We start from the raw sequence: 22,427 nt of genomic DNA, 5'->3' as shown, positions 1-22,427 counted from the left end.
GATGGATAAAAACCCCTGAAAGGGGATGAAGGGACTGACATTTAGATTTAATAACAAGGTCCTGCCAGGATGCAAATTATTCAGCTGCTAGAAGTTCATTTACTGTGAGGAGTCATTAAGTAGAAATACACAAATTTCACTCTTGATTTGGACTTTTTGTTTTGTTTTTTTCACAATTGTTCAGCTTTAGTTTGAGTTACTTAGCCATGGGAATGTCTGTGTGTAGCATACAGGTGACATCTAGTGTCATGTAGGCTGGAGCAGCAAATATGTAATGCACAAAGTAACCAAATGTATAAAAATTATGTGGGGGAAAAAACCCCTATGCAGGAATATTAACAGATAAATTGGGAACTGTACATGCTGTATAGGTGAATTACCAATTTGAGCTGCAGCAGTAATGAGATGTACAGTTAAAACTTTTCCCAACATTAGTTTCCTGGAGTGTTTTCATTTTGCTGCTTTGTTGCTCTTCAAGGGCTGTATGTTCTACTTTGGGTACAAATTGTACAGTTCTAAGTGAATAATAAATCCCAGGAAACTCAAATCACTGATCATAAACATTTTACTTTTGGGTTGTCTAGCAAAATCCCAATGTTTTACTGCCACCCTCTGGCTTGCACTGGAACTGCATTTACCCAAGACAATGAAGTATGGAGAGGGACGAAAAAGCACAAGAGTGATGGAGATATCAGTGATCAAGATATTAAATTTTACTTTATACAAATCCAAAAGGTTTTACAGTGAAAACCTACTCTAGTCAAGAAAAACATCAATCTCAACCTTCAATTCCTCTGAAACATATCAGTATATAAACCATTACAATGAAATGATGCTGACCTCCTTATGGCACACTGGTTACTGAGATCATTTATGTAGACTCAAAGGTTAAAAAAAGAGGCTGCATTCAAAGAGCTTGCAACACTTCAGATTGTTGTAAAATGACCAATTTGTCAGCTGAGTGGTGCAACAAATAGACCAGTTAGATCAGAGCAAGGCATCGTTCTCCAACAGCGCTCTGTGCTAGGAGTCTGCAGATATTGTGATATTTATTGATCCGGAGGTGCTGGCTGAAGAGGGGTGAGGTGTTTGGGTATTGTTCATATGAATACTGGAGAGAGGAGGTGTGTTATTGTGTTTATATCCAGAGTTTGCATTAGTAGAGATAACTGGGTGTATGAAGTCAGACGGAGGCCGAGACGCCGTGGAAACGCCATCTCGCAGGTGGAGAGGAGGCAGAGACGAAAGACCTGGAGGATAAAACATAATGGTACTAGCTTGGATCAGCTAAAGATTGTATGTTGATATTTCTGAACACATTCATGAAGTTGAAACTGCTTGAAATATTTGCTCCTGTTGAACAGATCCAAACCTTAACCCTTTGATGCATAATGGTCACTACAGGTACTCAAAATTGTTATTTATTTATTGCTTTTAAGCACAGCTGTTGAAGACTATTGCATTTGAGCCCCTCCATTTGGACTTCAGTAAGTCAAGCCAACATATTTCATGTTCAGAATGCACGCTGTCCACTGAGGTGGACATGTAATAAATTATTTGTAAATTATTAAATGTTACAAAAAATATTTGTTGAAATTTGTTTCATTCACACCTAAAGATGAATGAAAAAAACTGTTAAGAAAATCATGGTTGAAGAATTCATAATTCATGCATCAAAGGGTTAAGTTAATTCAGGAACAAGCTGGTTTAATATTTCAAAAAAGTAAAAAAACAACAACTAATAATTACTAAACTGTCACAGTTAAACTCAAAATCCTGATTCACACATCGCTTCCAAATTCTTTCTCCTTTTCCAGGAAGCAGTCTCTGAACTGGATGTGCCAAGGAGTGACAGCTGATTACAGGTCAAACCTGCTTAATAACTTCTGCAGCTACAGTTTGGTGCTTGGAGGCTGCAGTGATTCTACACGCTTTATTTGTCAGGATAAAGCAAATAAAACAAATCCAAACGAAAATCTGATCCCACACATCCCATTAAAGATAGAAACAATACCTTCATGGTGGGTCAGCACATGATTCCCATCTGGTAAAGGGTTTAGATTTGGTAAACTAGGGAGAACTCCAGGAAAGGGCTGAGGGTCTGAGGAGCAGAAATTATAATAATTGCAAAAGTAGTTTGGATTCTAGTTCTTTAAAAAACACAAAGAAGCAAATACAAACCCGGTAGTGTAGAAGAAGCATTTATTGGTAGTGAAAAGTTGTGTAGGGACGTTGTCTGGTGGGGCAGAGGGGCAACGGAAGTTCCTGGAATTACAGAGTTATAATTATTATTGTAATTAATAATATTGTAACTAATTACTTTCATTCACCTATCGCTTCAGACACTTATTATTTTACCTGCTGGTATTTTGTTGTGGACAGTCATGGAGCCAGAGCTGACTGACAAACTAGTAAGATGCTGCTCTAATCCAGTTGAAGCAGAAGACGATACATCCATCGGAACAGTTGGAATGACAGCAGACAGATGGACCTAGTAATAATTTAAAAAATAACATAATCTAAGCAGATTTGTTCTGGATTATGTTAATTTACAAAAAAAATAATACAAGTTGTACCTCTGTGAAACCATCTTTAGAGGATGCTTCCGCATGAGGAGGAAGTTCAAAGGTCTTCTCCTCTGCTACTAGCTGTGTAGGTATCCTGTGCAGGTAGCCATAACCAATCCCACATCCGAGACTGCAGAGACAAAAAAAAAAAGAGACAAGCTAAATGTGTTTTCAAATCTAAATTTTAGAATTCTTTGCTCTGTAAATGTCGTACCTGCCCTCTCCTCCCCAGTCAGAGTTTGGAGTGATGACCACCTCGCGGCAATTGTCGGTGTCCGTGCCGTAGACGTACAGCTTCAGCTCCTTCCCTTCATGCTCTTCAACCAGGGAGAACAGATCTTCACTCTGTTCAAAAACAGAAACTAGATCAGCCTGCTGCAGATGCTTTAATCTAAAAATAAGCACCAATCACTAAAGAAGTTACCTCATGCATGGCGATGTCTGCCCCAATTATGTAGTCGATGAAAGGCCTCAAACCTGCCAGAGCTGCAGGAGAGTTGGGCTCAATTTCCTAAACGCAAAATACAAAAAGTTCAAGCAACACTAAAGAGTTTTTAGCACTCTAAGCTTTCAAAGTGGTTTCAGTCGTTCTTTTATTTTTATTTAACCTTTATTTAACCAGGATAGAGACCCATTGAGGTTAAGAACCTCTTTTACAAGGGTGTCCTGGCCAAGAGGCAGCAAAAAATACAAACAGTTACAACGTAATGACAGTGATAAAACACTCAGTCATTAAAAGCAGTTACAAGTTACTAATGCAGTCTCTGAAGCTTTCAGTTTGGTTTTAAAGGCATTTAGTGAAACCTGCTCAGTCATTTTCCAGGTTTTCTGCAGCTGGTTCCAAGCAGAAGGAGCAGAGCAGGCGAAGGCTCTCTTTCCTAACTGTGTGCGAGCAAAAGGAACAGAAAGTAGCAACTGATCGTTAGACCTTAAAGAATGGGAATCAACATTTTTTCGTGTGATTAAAGTGCAAATATAAGGAGGTAACAATCCAAACACTGCCTTGTAAATAAAAACATACCAATGATTTTGTCTTCTTATTGCCAATGACGGCCATTTCACTCGTGAATATAATTCTTGAGACAGAAACTTGAGCAACTTCACATTGGAGCACTCGCTAGTCCTCTGCTGACCAGAAACTGCTCTTAACAGTTTTGTTGTTCTGATAGTAACACTAGTGGGAAGTTTAGGGCAAAAATTGTTTACTGTGCGAGTAGCTCATATAAAGGCTAGCAGTTAGCTTGTTCAGTTCGCCAACAGTCAATAAAAAGCACAATAAGAAGAATTTTGCTTTTTTGTAGGCCTCATGGCAGGGCCTGGAACTAAAAGTAAAGCCGGGCGTACACTGTGCGACTTTTTCACTCGCAGCACTCAGCTTCAGCTCAAACTGTACGACTTCCTCGCAGAGCAGATCTCACGAGTCATGCGCTCACACTGCACGACCCAGTTCTCGCACGCGACCTGACTGCTCACACTGTACGTCTGGTAGCAATACGTCGGCCCTAAAAATATGCTAAAAATAGCAGTTTTTACTCAACACGTCAGACTTTTTTGTCTTGTTTTGCCTGTTGTCCTTCGGGAGTGCTGCAGGAGGACACACAGGGATTTATGGGGGTTGGATGAGGAAAACGAAATAAAGAAAGTAAATCTGTGTTTAGTGATCAGTTTAATTTGACATGAACATGACAAACACGCTTTCTTGACAATCTTTGTGAGTAAAAAAACGTGTAGAAACAAAAACGAACAGCGTGTGTTATTAGGGAAATAGCGAGCGAGCAGTGTTGATGCAGGATTGCGCATGCGACGTGAGCGGTTCTGATACTTTTTGGGTCGCAGCTGCTCGCAGCGCTGCTTCAACAGTGCGATACCCTCACGAGGGACGAGCGAAATATTAAACACGCCAGAAGTCCGTGCGACCTCACGACTGCTGATCGGCAGCTGGTCACGTGGTGTTAATCGCCTCTCGTAACCCCCCGTACACTACACGACCGCTCGGCGCAAAACTCGCCCCGATGTCGGGGATTCTCGCACGAGTGGAAAATCGGCTCAAAAAAGTGAAAAAGTCACACAGTGTACGCCCGGCTTAAGAGTAATGACTTTGGAGGAAAAGCAAAGAGCTAAAACCAGAGTGAGCTTTGGCGTGGCCTACACTAGTAGGAGCTGAGGGAAACTACAAAATCATGGATTGATAGTGACCTGGCTTTGTTGCTATTGGACTTGTAAGTAATATGTTTTTGTCCAACAGTGTAGATCATTTTACTTTGTGATTTATTCAGTATCAGTTGGCTCGTGTTAGCATTAGCTTGTTGTCAGAGCAAGCTACAGCAGGTTGTGGCAGGGTTGTTTACGTTTTAATTCCAATTTCAATCAGTAGGGGGAGAAGCAGGGAACGAAGTTACTTAAGAGTTACTTAAAGAGCAAGTCGCTCCAGATCAACATTTTTTTGCTGATAAACTATATAAATGAATGTCTGAACCTGCTGTAGACAAGTGTAATCAATAATTCGGCACTTTAGTGCATCTTAGTTAAAATTAAAATATTCTGCCTAAAACTCAGTGTTGCACCGTCATCAGGTAAAAACTCAGCACTGCATGTGAATTTAAATCTGCCATTGCTATTGTCTAAGAGGTACACTTTGATGTGATGTCACAATGTCGTGAGTGAGTGTATTTGTTAGCGGCTCCGCCCTCTCGGTCTGCTAGGCTACAGCCTTTGTTACATTTTTCAAACAGGAAGTGGGAGTTGAGTAAGAATCTGGTAGGGTGTGACTTGCTCTTTAAACAGATTTCTGGATGTTCATAAGCTCAATTTGATCACCATGGTAACAGGTGCTTAACTCATTGCTTATATTACACACACATCAACCCTCACCAAAACGTGCCAAATGTTCTGATTGGCTCCTTCGAAGCTGCAGAAACGAATGCTGACACCCAGGAGGCCCTGCCCTCCCCACGTGTTGCTGGGTGTGACGGTCGTCTCCCGCACGGTTTGCGTCTTGCTGTTGTAGAGCTGCATCTTGACGGGCCTCTCCACGTTAACTTTCAGCAGCTCTTTCAGGGTGTCGTTGTCCCTCTTCTGCTGAGACATCAACTAAAACAAGCCCAGAGGAAAAACCAAAACTTTTGGAGGAACGGGAGACAGAAACAAACTTACCAGTCTGGTGTCACAAACTGAAATGATGAAATCAAAAAATGGCTCCAATCCTGCACGATTACCAGGAGAGTTCTCCTGTACCTGCAAAGATGAAGCATCACCAGGTCATAAGAAGGCCTTAAAGCAAATAGGGCACTAAATCAAACCCAGTTTAAATATGAAATGTGACTTTAGTTTATAATAAAATCATCTACGATCAAGTAAAATGTAAATTGTCATGCAGATGTGTCATGAGATTTGAAGCGTTGCTGCCTTTCACAGACTCTTTTTCTGCACGTGCTGCAAACAGGATAGCCGTCTTCTATAAACTGTCAATCGGCATTCTTCAAATATCCAAAAGATTCCCGTACTTCCCACTTTGTCTTCTTTGAGGGATAATGAATGTCCTCCTGAGCGCTGCCGTCTCCTCCTTTGGCCATTATTTCAGCTTCAAGAAAGTTTTGGTTGTAAACAACAAAGCGCGCATGTGCCGCCAGCAACTTCAGCCGATGATACGGTGGCTGGTAAGGGTCACCGTGCCTACACCGCAGCCACGGTAAACCCACCAAGATAATATAGTTTTTTTAAAAAACAAGGCGGTTATTATTATTGTCAACTTTTTTTTTTTACAGGGGTTTACCGTGACAACCCTACCAGCTTCTGTTGCTGGTGGTGTTACCGGGTTCAGCTGCTGCTCTCACACTGGAATGAGAAAATTCCATCAGGTAAACGATGCTACAATGATGTTCTGCTGAGCTGTGGTGGCCTCATGGAGGGGGCCATCGTCTAGCACACTGCTGCTAACCACTTAAACATTCTCTCTCTCCTGATAATAACTTTTTGCTTTCCTTGACGTTGGATGTGCTACTGCAAGTTTACCCATTTAATTAGAGATCCACTAGGATAAATACAATAAAGTTTATCTCTCACCAAATGGAATGTTTACTGGGACATCACAATATAGCTATAGACACATTACTGTGTGTGTGTGTGTGTGTGTGTGTGTGTGTGTGCGCGCGCGCGCGTGCGTGTGTGTCTTCTGATCCCCAGTGAGTCGTGGTGGATGGCTGCTTATACTGAGCCAGGATTCTCTGGAGGTTTCTTCCTGTTAAAAGGGAGTTTTCCTCTCCACTGTCGCTTTATGCTTGCTTAGTATGAGGATTGCTGTAAAGTCACTGACACTAGTCAGTGACTTGATGCAATTTGCTGGGTTCCTTATATAGGAAACATTATTTCTGATTGGCTTAATGAACTGACCTGAATTGGAATGTTTATTATGTGAAGTGCCTTGAGACAACTCTTGTCGTGATTTGGCGCTATATAAATAAACTTGAATTGAATTGAATGAGAAGATCTCTGAACACCGACGCTCATATAAATAAATAACGTAATTTTAACACACGTAATCATATGTCGGAGCTTTAATATGTTAATAATTGTCTCTCTTTACACTACAGTGGACGGAGCGCAGCCTCCGTGGTGAAATACCCATCCATCAGGATTATCAATAAACACATCACATTTATCCCTGTTCCTGTCTTTCTCGAGAAATAAATTAACGTTAATCTTACCCGGTAAAAACATGTTCGCTGCTAATCTGAGGACTGCTAGTCCGCTTGATTGATTGATCGCTGCAGTTCATCTCAGTCTCCATCAAAGTTATTAAAAATAAAAAACGAGTTGAGTTCACGTCCTTGTCTCTTAGAGCAGCCGACCACGCAGCAAGCTAAAACCATTTTACTGTCAAATAAACTAAATAAAAGCGATAAAAGGCTACAAACTGGCTTGTTTTGACTACCTTCACTGGAGTTTCTACGGGTGTAAACGGTCTTTTTGCCGTCCATCAAGGCGAAGGGGGCGGTCACATGAGTGGCGTGACGTCACGCACAAACGGTCAATACCAAAGTATCCATCCATCCATTCATTCATTCATTCATCCATCCATTTTCAGCCACTTATCCAGAGTCGGGTCGCGGGGGTAGCAGCAGGTGTTCAGAACACCGGACGCCCAGACTTCCCTCACCCCAGCTACCTGAGCCAGCTCTTCCGAGGGAATCCCAAGGCGTTCCCTGGTCAGCCCATAGTGCGTGTTTGTTTATTTACACAGCGTTGTATTTAAACTTGGGGTGGGGACAAGAAAACGTCACCGTTTGACAAAACCTGTTAAGTCAGTCACTCACCACACCGGTTAGTCTAGCATCGTCGAGAATCTGCTGATTTTGTGAACAACTGCACGTAACGTAAAGGAATAAACATATATAGTCAGGCAAAATCGGATAATTTCATTCAAGCGGTTAAATTTACGATTAAAATCGTTAAAAGCCAAATAAAAAGAGCTGGATGAGGGCTGAATGAAAGCGACACAAACAGAAGCAGCATTCATTCATATTAATAGATTACTAGCTAGCTAAAACGACACAAAATACCAGACGAATGTCAATATATTAAACGTGTTTTGGGTTTTTTGGTCAAATGTCAACCACAGCAGATAAAGATTAACATTATTTAGCAATAAACAAACAAACCCAAGCTGGTAGTTTTCCCAGAACATCATTGCTTTAGCTAGCTACGCTGGTAAGTAGCCAGGGCGTGAAAATAAAAAATAATAAAAATCTATGCCTACGTTTAAAAGCTACTCTCACCCTGAGGACGTGATAGCCTTCGGTTCCTCCACCTGGGATCTGGACGCTCTGAGAGCCCCCCATCTTTCCCTGAATCCGTGAAACTGTCTGGGATCCACCTGCTAGCAGGAGACAACTTACGACAAGTCCTCCCGCGCTTCCGGTTACGGCAGCAGCGCGGTACGGCAGGCCGTTCTAACATATAATCAAACCACACATATCCAGTTGTGTTTTATTATTTTCATTTCTATCAATTGAAATTAATTTCAAGATCACTAAAACTGAGATTTTATATATTCAAAGACTCGTCTGGTCCTGGCTAGACACATTGCAAATCTCACTTTAATTCTTGTTTGTCTAAAACGCATAAGAAGAAGAAGAAGAAGAAGAAGCATAAGAGCTTTTAAAGGGGCATTATGGATGTTTGACAGCCAAAACATGTATAGAAATAATAATAAATTTATTCTTCATACATTCTCCTGCAATGCCCTGGTCCTGTAGAATGAGCCCTGGCATTTTTACTGTGATTGCCTGTTTTTCTGTATAGTCACAGTGTAGCTGTCGCAGTTAGATGTGGTTATTCATTGTCATTTGTTTGATTTAACAGTGGAAATATTTAATTTAATTTATTTGTTGATTTGACGCCACCTGCTGGCTGGATTGAAATTTGACACTGGATAGTGTGCACGAGGGGAGCCAATGATTGACACGAAGCACGGAGAAGCGACCAGAAGAAGCTCACGTCGGATAAAGAAAAGTGGACATGGACTGAAATTGCTTGCGAATATTAAGTGGAGAGGCGCACACGGTGTGTTTGAGAGAGATGTCTATAATAACAATAATATTCTTTTTCTTGCATTTGACCATAGATTAAAAAAAGGAAAAGTAGGATCTTTAGACTTTTTTTCCATCACACACACAGATCCTCTAAATTTATTTCTTTGGCTTACTGGGAAATAAAAAAGTGTGTTTCACACACTGACTCTTACTCTTTTAAAAGGCAGATAAAGAAACTGTATTTCAACTGCAGCTTGCTGACGCCTTAAAACTGTGCGATCGCTTCTCTGGATAACCCTCCCTGATTTATTATTCTTCACTCCTGCAAAGAATTTACAACTAAAGCTACAAGAAAGTGCAATGGTGTTTTGTTCTGCCACTTTTAACCACAGAAACCTAAAGTCTAGCTAGGAGAATAAAACAGCCCTTTTCTCCACAGTTTCTGTCACCCAGACACAATGAATCTTCCATGCAGTAAACAAAGTCAAAAACACCATGAATCCTTTGTCAGGGTTAGAGGCTTGATGTTTGATCTCTGTGAGGAGTCAAGTTATTTTTATCTCACAAGTGACTGCTGACATAATGTGCTGTGTTGTACTAAACTGAACACAAGTATTGCCTTCAGGTCTTTTGAATTGAGGTTCTTTAAATGAGACATAAATATTTAATTTCTCTGTTAAATATAGGAATGACCTCAATAGGGAGAAACCGATTAATTTTGATCGGACTGATGGGCTAACAGCTAGTCACGTGAGCCAAGAGAAATCAGAAATTTAATTTTATTCATTTTTACCCTTGCTATAGCGCTTCCAGTGCAGCCTGTGGGAACTTCCTGCAGGGTTATTATGACTGGATCCCAATTCATGGGCTGCGTCCCACCTAGGCTGCATTTTAAGGCTGTTTACAGGTGTTTCTCAGTGCCAAGGAACCTTGCCTTGATGTCTTGGCCCGCCCTGGTTGCCTTGGTGATACGTCATTGGGAGCCACCATGACGTGTTCCAATCGGTTCCAGTGTTCATGTTCTACCCAAGCCCCCACAATGCAGCTCAAAAATTGAAGCAATCCCAGAAGTACAAAAAATTGCAGTTCCACCCTCATCCACTGGGGGCTGGTGTCAGAAGCGAGCAAATCCTCAATGACTCCCATGTTAAAAATACCAATTTCACAGCAGAAATAAACATGTTTACAGCCTGGTTCCAAAACATGGTTTTGGTTTAAATGATCTAGTTTACACTCATGACCACTCTGAGGGGGGTGAATTTTTTTCTCGCTCTTCTGTTTAAGTGTATTAAAATCCTAAAATTCTGTATAATTAATGAGCATCCGACCCACGTGACCACAGAGCTAGCTCCGTGGAAAGGCCTCAGTAGAGCCTTGGTCTCGCCTGGAAACTGTTCCGGGATTTTGAGTCTCTGTGTTTGAGTATTCTGTTTTGGTTATTATTTGTGCAATTGTTGGACAAAATGACTTGCTGTGGAATTAATTGCACTAATAGAGCATCCAAGGAGTCTCCACTTCATTTTTTTCGGTAAGTAAAATTATATTTATGTATTTTAGGTCACTGCCGAGCTGAGTTTAGATTTTAACATGTACTGTTTAACCATGAAATTTAAATGTAATAGGGTAAAGCCCCTCCTCCTTGAACCGTCACCTTATCGTGGTGGAGGAGTTTGAGTGCCCTAATGATCCTAGGAGCTATGTTGCCTGGGGCACTTAGTGCCCCTGGTAGGGTCTCCCATGGCAAATTGGTCTTAGGTGAAGGGTGAGACAAAGAACGGTTCGAAGGATCTTTCATGGCGGTGAAAACGAAGAGTCGGAGTACCCGGCCCGGAGGGTTACCGGGGTCCCACCCTGGAGCCAGGCCTGGGGTTGGGGCCCGTGAGCGAGCGCCTGGTGGCCGGGCTTTCGCCCATGGGGCCCGGCCGGGCCCAGCCCGAACCGGATACATGGGCTCGTCCAACTGTGGACCCACCACCCGCAGGAGGAACATGAAGGGTCCGGTGCAATGTGAATCGGGTGGCAGACCAAGGCGGGAGCCTTGGCGGTCCAATCCCCGGACAAGGAAACTAGTTTTTGGGACATGGAACGTCACCTCGCTGGCGGGGAAGGAGCCGGAGCTTGTGGCAGAGGTTGAGCGGTACCGGCTAGATATAGTCGGACTCACCTCGACACATTGCATTGGCTCTGGAACCCGAGACCTGGAGAGGGGTTGGACACTCTACTTTGCTGGAGTTGCTCCGGGTGAGAGGCGGAGGGCTGGGGTTGGCTTTTTGTTAGCCCCGAGACTCTCTGCCTGTGTGTTGGGGTTTACCCCGGGGGACAAGAGGGTAGCTTCCTTGCGCCTTCGGGTCGGGGAACGGGTCCTGACTGTTGTTTGTGCGTATGGGCCAAATATCAGTTCAGAGTACCCACCCTTTTTGGAATCCCTGGGACGAGTGCTAGATAGTGCTCCATCAGGGGACTCCATTGTCCTGCTGGGGGACTTCAATGCTCACGTGGGCAATGACAGCTTGACCTGGAGGGGTGTGATTGGGAGGAACGGCCCACCTGATCAGAACTCGAGCGGTGTTTTGTTATTGGACTTCTGTGCAAGCCGCAGTTTGGCCATAACGAACACCATGTTCGAACATAAGGATGCCCACCGGTACACTTGGTACCAGGGCAGCCTAGGTCACAGGTCGATGATAGATTTTGTAGTCGTATCATCTGACCTGCGACCGTATGTTTTGGACACCCGAGTGAAGAGAGGGGCGGAGCTGTCAACTGATCACCACCTGGTGGTGAGTTGGATCAGATGGCAAGGGAACATGCCGCGTAGACCTGGCAGACCCAAACGCATAGTGAGGGTCTGCTGGGAACGCCTGGCAGAAGAACCTGTCAAGACGGTCTTCAACTCCCACCTCCGGCAGAGCTTTGACCACGTCCCGAGAGCAGTGGGGGACATTGAGTCCGAGTGGGCCTTGTTCCACTCTGCGATTGTCGAGGCGGCTGTTGCTAGCTGTGGTCGTAAGGTGGCCGGTGCCAGTCGTGGTGGCAACCCCCGTACCCGCTGGTGGACACCAGAGGTTCGGGGAGCCGTCAGGCTGAAGAAGGAGGCCTACAGGGCGTGGCTGGTCTGTGGGTCTCCGGAGGCAGCAGACAGGTACCGGATAGCCAAGCGGGGTGCAGCAGTGGCAGTTGCCGAGGCAAAATCTCGGGCGTGGGAGGAGTTTGGTGAGGCCATGGAGAAAGACTATCGATCGGCTCCAAAGAGGTTCTGGCAAACTGTCCGGCGCCTCAGGAGAGGAAGGCAGCAACTCGCTCACACTGTTTACAGTGGGGATGGGGAGCTGCTGACGTCAACTGAGGCTATAGTCGGACGGTGGAAGGAATACTTTGAGGAGCTCCTCAATCCCACCAATGCGCATTCCGAGGAGGAACCAGAGCTGGGAGGCCTGGGGATGGACTGTCCGATCTCGGGGGCAGAAGTTGCTGAGGTAGTCAAACAACTACACAGCGGCGGAGCCCCGGGGGCGGATGAGGTTCGTCCTGGGTATCTCAAGGCTATGGATGTTGTAGGGCTGTCATGGTTGACACGTCTCTACAACATTGCGTGGTCATCGGGGGCAGTTCCTAGGGAGTGGCAGACCGGGGTGGTGGTCCCCATCTTTAAGAAGGGTGACCTGAGGGTGTGTTCCAACTATAGGGGGATCACACTCCTCAGCCTCCCTGGAAAGGTCTACTCCAAGGTACTGGAGAGGAGGGTCCGATCGATAGTTGAATCTCAGATAGAGGAGGAGCAATGTGGTTTTCGTCCTGGCCGTGGAACTGTGGACCAGCTCTATACCCTTGCAAGGGTGATGGAGGGGGCATGGGAGTTTGCCCAACCAATCCACATGTGCTTTGTGGATTTGGAGAAGGCTTATGACCGTGTCCCCAGGGGCACCCTGTGGGGGACGCTCCAGGAGTATGGGGTGGGTGGCTTTCTGTTAAGGGCCATTCAGTCCCTTTACCAGAGGAGCGTGAGTTTGGTCCGCATAGCCGGTAGTAAGTCGGACCTGTTCCCAGTGAGGGTTGGACTCCGCCAGGGCTGCCCTTTGTCACCGGTTCTGTTCATCACATTTATGGACAGAATTTCTAGACGCAGCCGTGGTGTGGAGTGTGTCGAGTTTGGTGGCAGGAGAATCTCGTCTCTGCTTTTTGCGGATGATGTGGTCCTCCTAGCTTCATCCAGCTCTGACCTTCAGCTCTTGCTGGGTAGGTTCGCGGCCGAATGTGAAGCGGCTGGGATGAGGATCAGCACCTCCAAATCTGAGACCATGGTTCTCGACCGGAAAAGGGTGGCTTGCCACCTCCGGGTCGGGGGAGAGGTCCTACCTCAAGTGGAGGAGTTTAAGTATCTCGGGGTCTTGTTCACGAGTGAGGGTAGGAGGGATCGGGAGATCGACAGGCGGATTGGTTCGGCGTCTGCAGTGATGCGGACGCTGAGCCGATCTGTCGTGGGGAAGAGGGAGCTGAGCCAGAAAGCCAGGCTCTCGATTTACCGGTCGATCTACGTCCCAATCCTCACCTATGGTCATGAGCTTTGGGTAATGACCGAAAGAACGAGATCGCGGATACAAGCGGCCGAAATGAGTTTCCTCCGTAGGGTGGCCGGGCTCAGCCTTAGAGATAGGGTGAGGAGCTCGGACATTCGGGAGGGACTCGGAGTAGAACCGCTGCTCCTCCGGATCGAAAGGAGCCAGTTGAGGTGGTTTGGGCATCTGGTCAGGATGCCTCCTGGACGCCTCCCTGGGGAGGTGTTTCGGGCATGTCCTGCCGGCAGAAGGCCCCCGGGTCGACCCAGGACACGTTGGAGAAGTTACATCTCCAATCTGGTCCGGGAACGCCTTGGGGTCCTGCCGGAGGAGCTGGTGGACAAGGCCGGGGAGAGGACGGCCTGGAGCTCCCTAGTTGGGATGCTGCCCCCGCGACCCGGACCCGGATAAGCGGAGGAAGACGAGACGAGACGAGACGAGACGAGGGTAAAGCCCAGTGCATTTAACATAATGCTGCACTTTAGAAAATGGGTTGAAATATAACATGTTGGTGGAGCTGGGTTCCGACTATCGGCTTGTGGAGCTCTCGGGAGACCGATGTTTTCCACCCGGTTCTCCCCTCCCTGCAGCTCGGCGCATCTCTGTCTGATCGCGGCTTCTGTCTGCTGCGCGGGCTGACGGCTTGTGGAACTCTGGGATGGAAACCTTTCCACCCCAGCGGCAGCTCTGCGCATCTCAGATCGCAGCGGCGCTTGTCTGCTGTGCGGCTGCCGGCTTGTGGAGCTCTCGGAGACCTCTGTGTTCCATCAGGTTTTACCCAGCGGTCAGCCCGGCGTATCTCTGACTCAGAAGCTCTGGTGTTGTGCACAGTCAACTCCGGTTGTAGCTAGGTTGCTACCTCTGTTAGCTTAGCTCCCACCTCCGCGTTAGCTTTGGGTTAGCTTCAGGTTAGCTTGTAGCTAATTCGACCGGGTGTCGTCAGTTGATCCCAGCCTTACAGCCCCACCCTCAGCTCCACCTCTCTTCCCTTTTGTGGAATTGTCTGGGCTTGACGGAACCTGTGACACGGTCAAAATGGCGGTGGTGGTAGCCTCCCATTTTAGCTCAAAAACGTATTATTGGAGTCTATGGAAACCCATTGTCCAATATTTTTATGTCGATGGTTCTACCGAGGCATATGTTCTCCGTTTGTTAGCCGTTTAGCTAGCTGAGCAAGGATACACGGGAGGTTTCTTGTAGCCTAACCTTGGTCAAAAATTACCCACAAAACAAAGCAGTATTTTCAAAAGGACGGTGGATCAGAAGCCGGCAAATTAACTTTTTTTTCTCAAAATAAAGAATAATTTTAATCACAATTGAAACCTGCCATCCTAGGAAAACCTCGTCCAATCAATGTGCACGTCCTGTTGTCACTGATTGGATAGAAATCTGTCCATCAAACTGTGTGTGTGTGTGTGTGTGTGTGTGTGTGTGTGTGTGTGTGTGTGTGTGTGTGTGTGTGTGTGTGTTTGTGTGTGTATGTATGTGTGTGTGTGCGCGAGCGAATTGCGAAATGGCGTTGTGATTTTGCACTACTTAGATGTAGCCATCCTTACGCTGACAAAAATGTAACTAAGTAACTTTTACTTTGAGTACATTTTATTTACAATACTTTTTACTTGCACTTGAGTAAAAAATTATCAAAGTATTGGTACTCATACTTAAGTAGGAAATTTAAGTACTCTTTCCACCTCTGTCGACAGGATAGGCCGGGTTCTTACAATAATGTTGCCCCTGAATTTGGACACTGCCCAAAATGTCTCTTCCAGAGTAACCATGAAAGGTAATGTGAACATATAAAAATAAAAAAACTGAAAGTCATTTCTTTTCTCTGTCAAAGAGGATTGTGTCTTTCCAGTGTCATTTGTAAAGGGAATGTTTGATGCAGATGGGATTTTTTTTTTACTATGAAAATGGGAATCTGATCGTATTAAAATCTGATGATTTGGTCAAAGAAGAAGAAAAGTTTTTGTATAGCACCTTTCAAGGTAGAAATTAAAATAAAAAAATGTAAAGACAAAAAATGAAACCGACATGGAAATACATTGCTATGAATTTCAATTGATTATTGAAATTGATAGAATTATTTCACAAAATGAAACTATCAAGTTTTGCCACAATCATGAGAGTGACCAGCTAGCTGTTAGCTTGTCAATCTGGTCAGATTTAAAATGTTTTATCCACTTTAAAGATGTTGATAAAGCTTTAAAAAGATTTAACCGCTCCATGTTTTAAGTTAAACACATCTTTGAAAGGATATTTTTCTTCTGTAAAACATCCAACATTTTTCCCCAGAGGCCTTTCAAACCGTAACAAGCCCCACATGCACACTCTCCTGCTACGGAGACTGATAAATAATCTCTAGACTGTTAATCCCCTGCTTAAAATTTACTTTCTGCCTAAATTAATCAAATTGTGGAAGTGCAGCCATTAACAGGAAGCCATTTAGATAAGTTTAACCTATTATAATTAGTTTAGGAGACAGGGGCCTTGAGGTGCTGTAATTGATCCTGTTATCATTGTTTTGTTGAGCCCAAGTCGCTGTTTGGCTAAAAAACATGGACAGATTGTGGCGGTGCATAAACACCATTTAAAGGAAATAAAAGTAATGATTATCGTCTTGTAACCACAAAAAGTAAAAATTTTATTAAAGGTAATAATGTTTACATGAATTAAAAGTTCATTTTTAAAAGCAGGTTGCAGGATGAATTGCAGGCTGTGCTGGTAGAAGAAGAGGGGGAGGGACTGGCGAGCAGCCTACGGTCAATATCATTTCATTAGACTTCCCTCACACAATGGGAATGTCGGGATCTATCAGGAACTTAATGTGGCAGTGATTCTTAAGGGTGGGAGATATATTTGGCACATTGGAAAAGATTCACAGATATATAAGAGAGAGGAGCAGGGCAGCTAAATGGGGGGAAAGCTACTTTAACCTTCAAATATCCAACCAAACTAAAGAGTGTTTGCAACATTTGAGTCCCGTGTGTGTGAGCCAAGCGAGAGTACAGACTGGTGTCGGGACAGAAATGAATTTCATGGTCTGAATAAACCCAGTCAGCCTTCAGAGACAAATGCAAAATGATTACACTGAACATGTTACAACCCAGCTTGTCTTTTAATAAGTTAATGTATTATTCATTGGAGTTGTTTAACAGTGGTGTCCCCAGATAATTTTCATGGGGGGGGGGGGCAAATGGGGCCAGTGTAAACTTTGGGGGTGGCACACCAGATTGGTCCATAACTTTAGAAGAGTTTAGCCTGCGGCTATGCACTGAATGCTCCTCTATTATTTTTCATTTAAAAAAATGCATCCAACACCTCAAATTTGAAGAACACAAATTTTTCAGAAAAGACATTTCAAACAGTTAAATAGTAAAATTTTGATGGCACGTCAAATCAGTTCTTGTGACAACGTTGGGAGCGGTTAGTCAGTGGCTCTGTGCTCCTTTTTTTTGTTTTCATCATAAAAACAATATGTGTCCAATACAGTTACTTCAAAATTGAGACAAAAACAATTCAGAAAAAGACATTTCGAACAGTTGTTTAAATTATTATTTGAGCATATAGTTATTTCTTTATTTAGAAATTAGCAGTTTATTGGATGTTGCTGTCTTCACAAAAACATTGAGATTTTACGTTTGTTTTGAAAATGATGAGCAGCGGCAACCTATACCATGCTTTAAACTCATGAGTTATTGTTTATTTACACATTAATTATACATTTTATTCAGCTTTACGTTTTTGTCTTGATTAAAGTGGATGAATTTATGGTTTGTGCAAATATAAATAAGATTTATTAAAATGAGTGACAAGCTCTTCTCTGTGGGGAGAAGGGTAACCAGCAGTGTTCTAGGGGTGGCCATGGACCCCCTCTGGCCACCCCTTGGGGGCACCACTGAATATGTTCACATAGACAACGATTTTGTTTTATTTGAGAAGGTTTTCTAGGTTTGAGGACTTGACCTCCTTTCGTCTTTTTGCAAAATCTTTTTCTTTATTGCATTTGTGCACAAAGGAATTTGAAGATTATTTATTTTAACAGAATCCATCATTCATCTATTTCATTAGTTTTTCCAATTTTCAGTCAATAATGTCCAGGCAATCACTAGTCATCCAATTCACTTGATTTAGTATTACCCATAATATTCAGCTAGTATTATGGGCTGATTGATCTGGACATTATGGAACATCTATTCATGTTTAAAGTTACCAGACTGTGACTGACTGCAGGAGCCGCAGACCTGCTTCAATTTGTATTCAGTCCTCATAATCTCCAGCACCTGCTCCCAAATTAGCAACACGGAACAGCCAATGAAACAACCACTCGAAGAGCAACAAACTAAAATTAAAGCTGCAAGCAGCGTCGTTCGGCCCTCGCAGCTCCGCGCCGCTCCGGTCTGCCGTCGCACCAGTGCACGTCTGACAGAACAGAAACGTCAACCACCCCGACACCAGAAACCGCGAATGGCCTCCTAGTCTGCACCTCACCCTGACTCAGCATCCCCTCTGAGCTCACCATTAAATTGAATATTAAGATTACGGCGTTACGCCAGAATTCGCCATGGCATCAAAGCCCCTCCCTTTCTGGAAAGCTATCAGATCTGAATGGTCATTACAGCATCATGAAGACAGTGCATGACCTTAGGGTCATGTTGACTAAATTAGAGGGGACAACTATGGGCATTTCAGCATAAAAAATAAATTCCTGTAGTCAGGGGGCGGGGCTTAGGTGATGTCAGCTGTCCACATTGTCATTGTTTACAGATATGGTCAATGATCACACAGACAAAGTTCGAAAAAGATCTGATCATGCACATGGGAGTTATTAAGTCAAGTAAAGTAATGGCGAAAGGTCAACGTTTGAGGCTTAGCCACGCCCACACCTTTCAACTTTTGAAAAATCCGACGGTTGAATTTTTTCCCCTATGTCTTAAGAGTGTATTGCAGAAGTTTGAAGGTGATTGGTGAAAAGGGCGACGGAGCATCACTCTCCAAACAATGTGTGCGAAAACCACTAAATCACGTACTTGCACCAAAATGGCCGACTTCCTGTGCGACTTTACGCTTGGCTCCAAGAGACTTTTTTGTAGGTCCTGAGACCCCACATTAGTGTACCAAATTTCGTAATCCTCAGTCAAAGCATGGCTTGGGGCTGAAAGTTTTAATGGCTCTAGGGGGCGCTATTTAAGAATATAGGCCACGCCCACAAACTTCAGCTGTCTATTTCTCTTGGAGCTCAGACTAGGATCACTCACCAGAAGTTTCGTAGCAATATCACGATAACTGAAGAAATGAGACAAACGTATTTCCATGGCGTGATGGCGATTTTCGCCATGGTCCCAAAGCCCCGCCTTTTTTCAAAACCTGCCAGTACTGGAGACCAAGTAACCTCAACTTGTCTACTGCTGTTTGCCACAGAATCCTGGTGATTGGGTAAAAGGAGTCCAGTAGGGAGCTGTGAAAAAAAGAGTAGCGTGGCGACAGGTCAAAGTTTGAGGCTTAGCCACGCCCACACCTTTCAACTTTTGAAAAATCCGACGGTTAAATTTTTTCCCCTATGTCTTAAGGGTATATAGCAGAAGTTTGAAGGAGATTGGTGAAAAGGGCGACGGAGCATCACTCTCCAAACAACGTGTGCGAAAACCACTAAATCGCGTACTTGATCCAAAATGGCCGACTTCCTGTGCGACTTTGAACTTGACTCCAAGAGACTTTTTTGTAGGTCCTGAGACACCACATTAGTGTACCAAATTTCGTAATCCTCAGTCAAAGCATGGCTTGGGGCTAATAGTTTAAATGGTCCTAGGGGGCGCTATTTCAAAACATAGGCCACGCCCACAAAATTCAGCTGTCTATTTCTCTTGGAGCTCAGACTAGGATCACTCACCAGAAGTTTCGTAGCAATATCACGATAACTGAAGAAATGAGAGACAAACGTATTTCCATGGCGTGATGGCGATTTTCGCCATGGTCCCAAAGCCCCGCCTTTTTTCAAAACCTGCCAGTACTGGAGACCAAGTAACCTCAACTTGTCTACTGCTGTTTGCCACAGAATCCTGGTGATTGGGTAAAAGGAGTCCAGTAGGGAGCTGTGAAAAAAAGAGTAGCGTGGCGACAGGTCAAAGTTTGAGGCTTAGCCACGCCCACACCTTTCAACTTTTGAAAAATCCGACGGTTGAATTTTTTCCCCTATGTCTTAAGGGTATATAGCAGAAGTTTGAAGGAGATTGGTGAAAAGGGCGACGGAGCATCACTCTCCAAACAACGTGTGCGAAAACCACTAAATCGCGTACTTGATCCAAAATGGCCGACTTCCTGTGCGACTTTGAACTTGACTCCAAGAGACTTTTTTGTAGGTCCTGAGACACCACATTAGTGTACCAAATTTCGTAATCCTCAGTCAAAGCATGGCTTGGGGCTAATAGTTTTAATGGTCCTAGGGGGCGCTATTTCAGAAAATAGGCCACGCCCACCAGATGTTCACATCAGATCTTTTGGGGGGCCGGACTAGGATCACTCACAAGAAGTTTCGTGACGATATCTTTGGAAATGACGAAATGGGAGGCAAACGTAAGGCCAAGGCGGTACGCCTGAATTCGCCGCGCCACCACAGCCCCGCCCTCTGCCGAAAACTCCCATAAAGTGACGCCAAGCAACCCCCACTTGTCTTGAGTTACCAGCTACAAATTTGTGGTGATTAAGTGAAATGGGGCAATTTGGGACCTTTCACAGTAAAACTTGATCTTTTTGGTCCTGAGGGGGCGGGGCTTGTGTGATGTCATCATCCGACCTTTCAATTTACTTTGTGGGTGGATGACGAATGACCACAGAAAGTTTGGTAACTCTATTCCATTCAGTTATGAAGTTATAGCAATTTAAATATTTTTGGCGAGTAGTCAAACTTCGAGGCCTGGCTCCGCCCCTTCAACATATACGAAAACTCAGAATCCTTATCTCATTTTGTTCGCCCATCCCTTCTGAGCAATTTTACACAATTTTTGAGACGATCGTGCGAAAAATGATCGAGCAATCCAATCAGAAACGGACCCTAAAAACGGCAAAAACGGCAAAAAATCGCCATTTCAACCCAAAATGGCCGACTTCCTGTTTGATATTGACCATGGTTGCAAGAGACTTTTCTGTGCGGACTGTTGAGTACTACAAGTGTACCAAATTTCATAACTGTACGATAAACTAAAATTTATGGAGAGGGGTTTTTTTCACTTTGTAGGGGGCGCTGTTCAGCCATTTTCTTTGCGATTTTTTTGGGACCTTTAAAATATCAAATTTTTCACCAGGCCTGACAAGTGTGCAAAATATTGTGAGTTTTGGGGTATGTTAAGGTCCCCAAAAAGCTGTTCAAAGGGGGCACGGAATAACAAAAAATAATTAAAGCTGCAAGCAGCGTCGTTCGGCCCTCGCAGCTCCGCGCCGCTCCGGTCTGCCGTCGCACCAGTGCACGTCTGACAGAACAGAAACGTCAACCACCCCGACACCAGAAACCGCGAATGGCCTCCTAGTCTGCACCTCACCCTGACTCAGCATCCCCTCTGAGCTCACCATTAAATTGAATATTAAGATTACGGCGTTACGCCAGAATTCGCCATGGCATCAAAGCCCCTCCCTTTCTGGAAAGCTATCAGATCTGAATGGTCATTACAGCATCATGAAGACAGTGCATGACCTTAGGGTCATGTTGACTAAATTAGAGGGGACAAATATGGGCATTTCAGCATAAAAAATAAATTCCTGTAGTCAGGGGGCGGGGCTTAGGTGATGTCAGCTGTCCACATTGTCATTGTTTACAGATATGGTCAATGATCACACAGACAAAGTTCGAAAAAGATCTGATCATGCACATGGGAGTTATTAAGTCAAGTAAAGTAATGGCGAAAGGTCAACGTTTGAGGCTTAGCCACGCCCACACCTTTCAACTTTTGAAAAATCCGACGGTTGAATTTTTTCCCCTATGTCTTAAGAGTGTATTGCAGAAGTTTGAAGGTGATTGGTGAAAAGGGCGACGGAGCATCACTCTCCAAACAATGTGTGCGAAAACCACTAAATCACGTACTTGCACCAAAATGGCCGACTTCCTGTGCGACTTTACGCTTGGCTCCAAGAGACTTTTTTGTAGGTCCTGAGACCCCACATTAGTGTACCAAATTTCGTAATCCTCAGTCAAAGCATGGCTTGGGGCTGAAAGTTTTAATGGCTCTAGGGGGCGCTATTTAAGAATATAGGCCACGCCCACAAACTTCAGCTGTCTATTTCTCTTGGAGCTCAGACTAGGATCACTCACCAGAAGTTTCGTAGCAATATCACGATAACTGAAGAAATGAGACAAACGTATTTCCATGGCGTGATGGCGATTTTCGCCATGGTCCCAAAGCCCCGCCTTTTTTCAAAACCTGCCAGTACTGGAGACCAAGTAACCTCAACTTGTCTACTGCTGTTTGCCACAGAATCCTGGTGATTGGGTAAAAGGAGTCCAGTAGGGAGCTGTGAAAAAAAGAGTAGCGTGGCGACAGGTCAAAGTTTGAGGCTTAGCCACGCCCACACCTTTCAACTTTTGAAAAATCCGACGGTTAAATTTTTTCCCCTATGTCTTAAGGGTATATAGCAGAAGTTTGAAGGAGATTGGTGAAAAGGGCGACGGAGCATCACTCTCCAAACAACGTGTGCGAAAACCACTAAATCGCGTACTTGATCCAAAATGGCCGACTTCCTGTGCGACTTTGAACTTGACTCCAAGAGACTTTTTTGTAGGTCCT

The 22,427-nt window shown here is 44.3% G+C and overlaps 1 protein-coding gene across 6 annotated transcripts; it reads right to left on the bottom strand.

The window, feature by feature from the left end:
* Positions 1-691: 691 nt before the first annotated feature.
* Positions 692-8,498, bottom strand: LOC107390030 (Golgi reassembly-stacking protein 2). 6 transcript variants are annotated; one of them, XM_054746934.1, is made up of 11 exons: positions 8,342-8,498; positions 5,721-5,801; positions 5,439-5,657; positions 3,372-3,449; positions 2,992-3,078; positions 2,782-2,912; positions 2,577-2,697; positions 2,359-2,491; positions 2,182-2,265; positions 2,015-2,101; positions 692-1,250 (listed from the first exon to the last, which is right to left on the bottom strand). In XM_054746934.1, exons 1-11 carry the CDS (start codon positions 8,402-8,404, stop codon positions 1,024-1,026), a joined length of 1,311 nt encoding a protein of 436 aa, XP_054602909.1. In that variant the 5' UTR covers positions 8,405-8,498; the 3' UTR covers positions 692-1,023. The 6 variants fall into 6 exon arrangements, with proteins under 6 accessions (XP_054602909.1, XP_054602910.1, XP_054602911.1 ...); XM_054746935.1 differs by having other exon boundaries at positions 5,439-5,645; XM_054746936.1 differs by having other exon boundaries at positions 5,439-5,642.
* Between the last annotated feature and the right edge of the window lie 13,929 nt (positions 8,499-22,427).

Source organism: Nothobranchius furzeri, chromosome 14 (genome assembly GCF_043380555.1).
Source record: "Nothobranchius furzeri strain GRZ-AD chromosome 14, NfurGRZ-RIMD1, whole genome shotgun sequence".
NCBI lineage: Eukaryota > Metazoa > Chordata > Actinopteri > Cyprinodontiformes > Nothobranchiidae > Nothobranchius > Nothobranchius furzeri.
The sequence above is the reverse complement of the archived record's forward strand: the minus strand, read 5'-3'. Positions and strand labels throughout refer to the sequence as shown.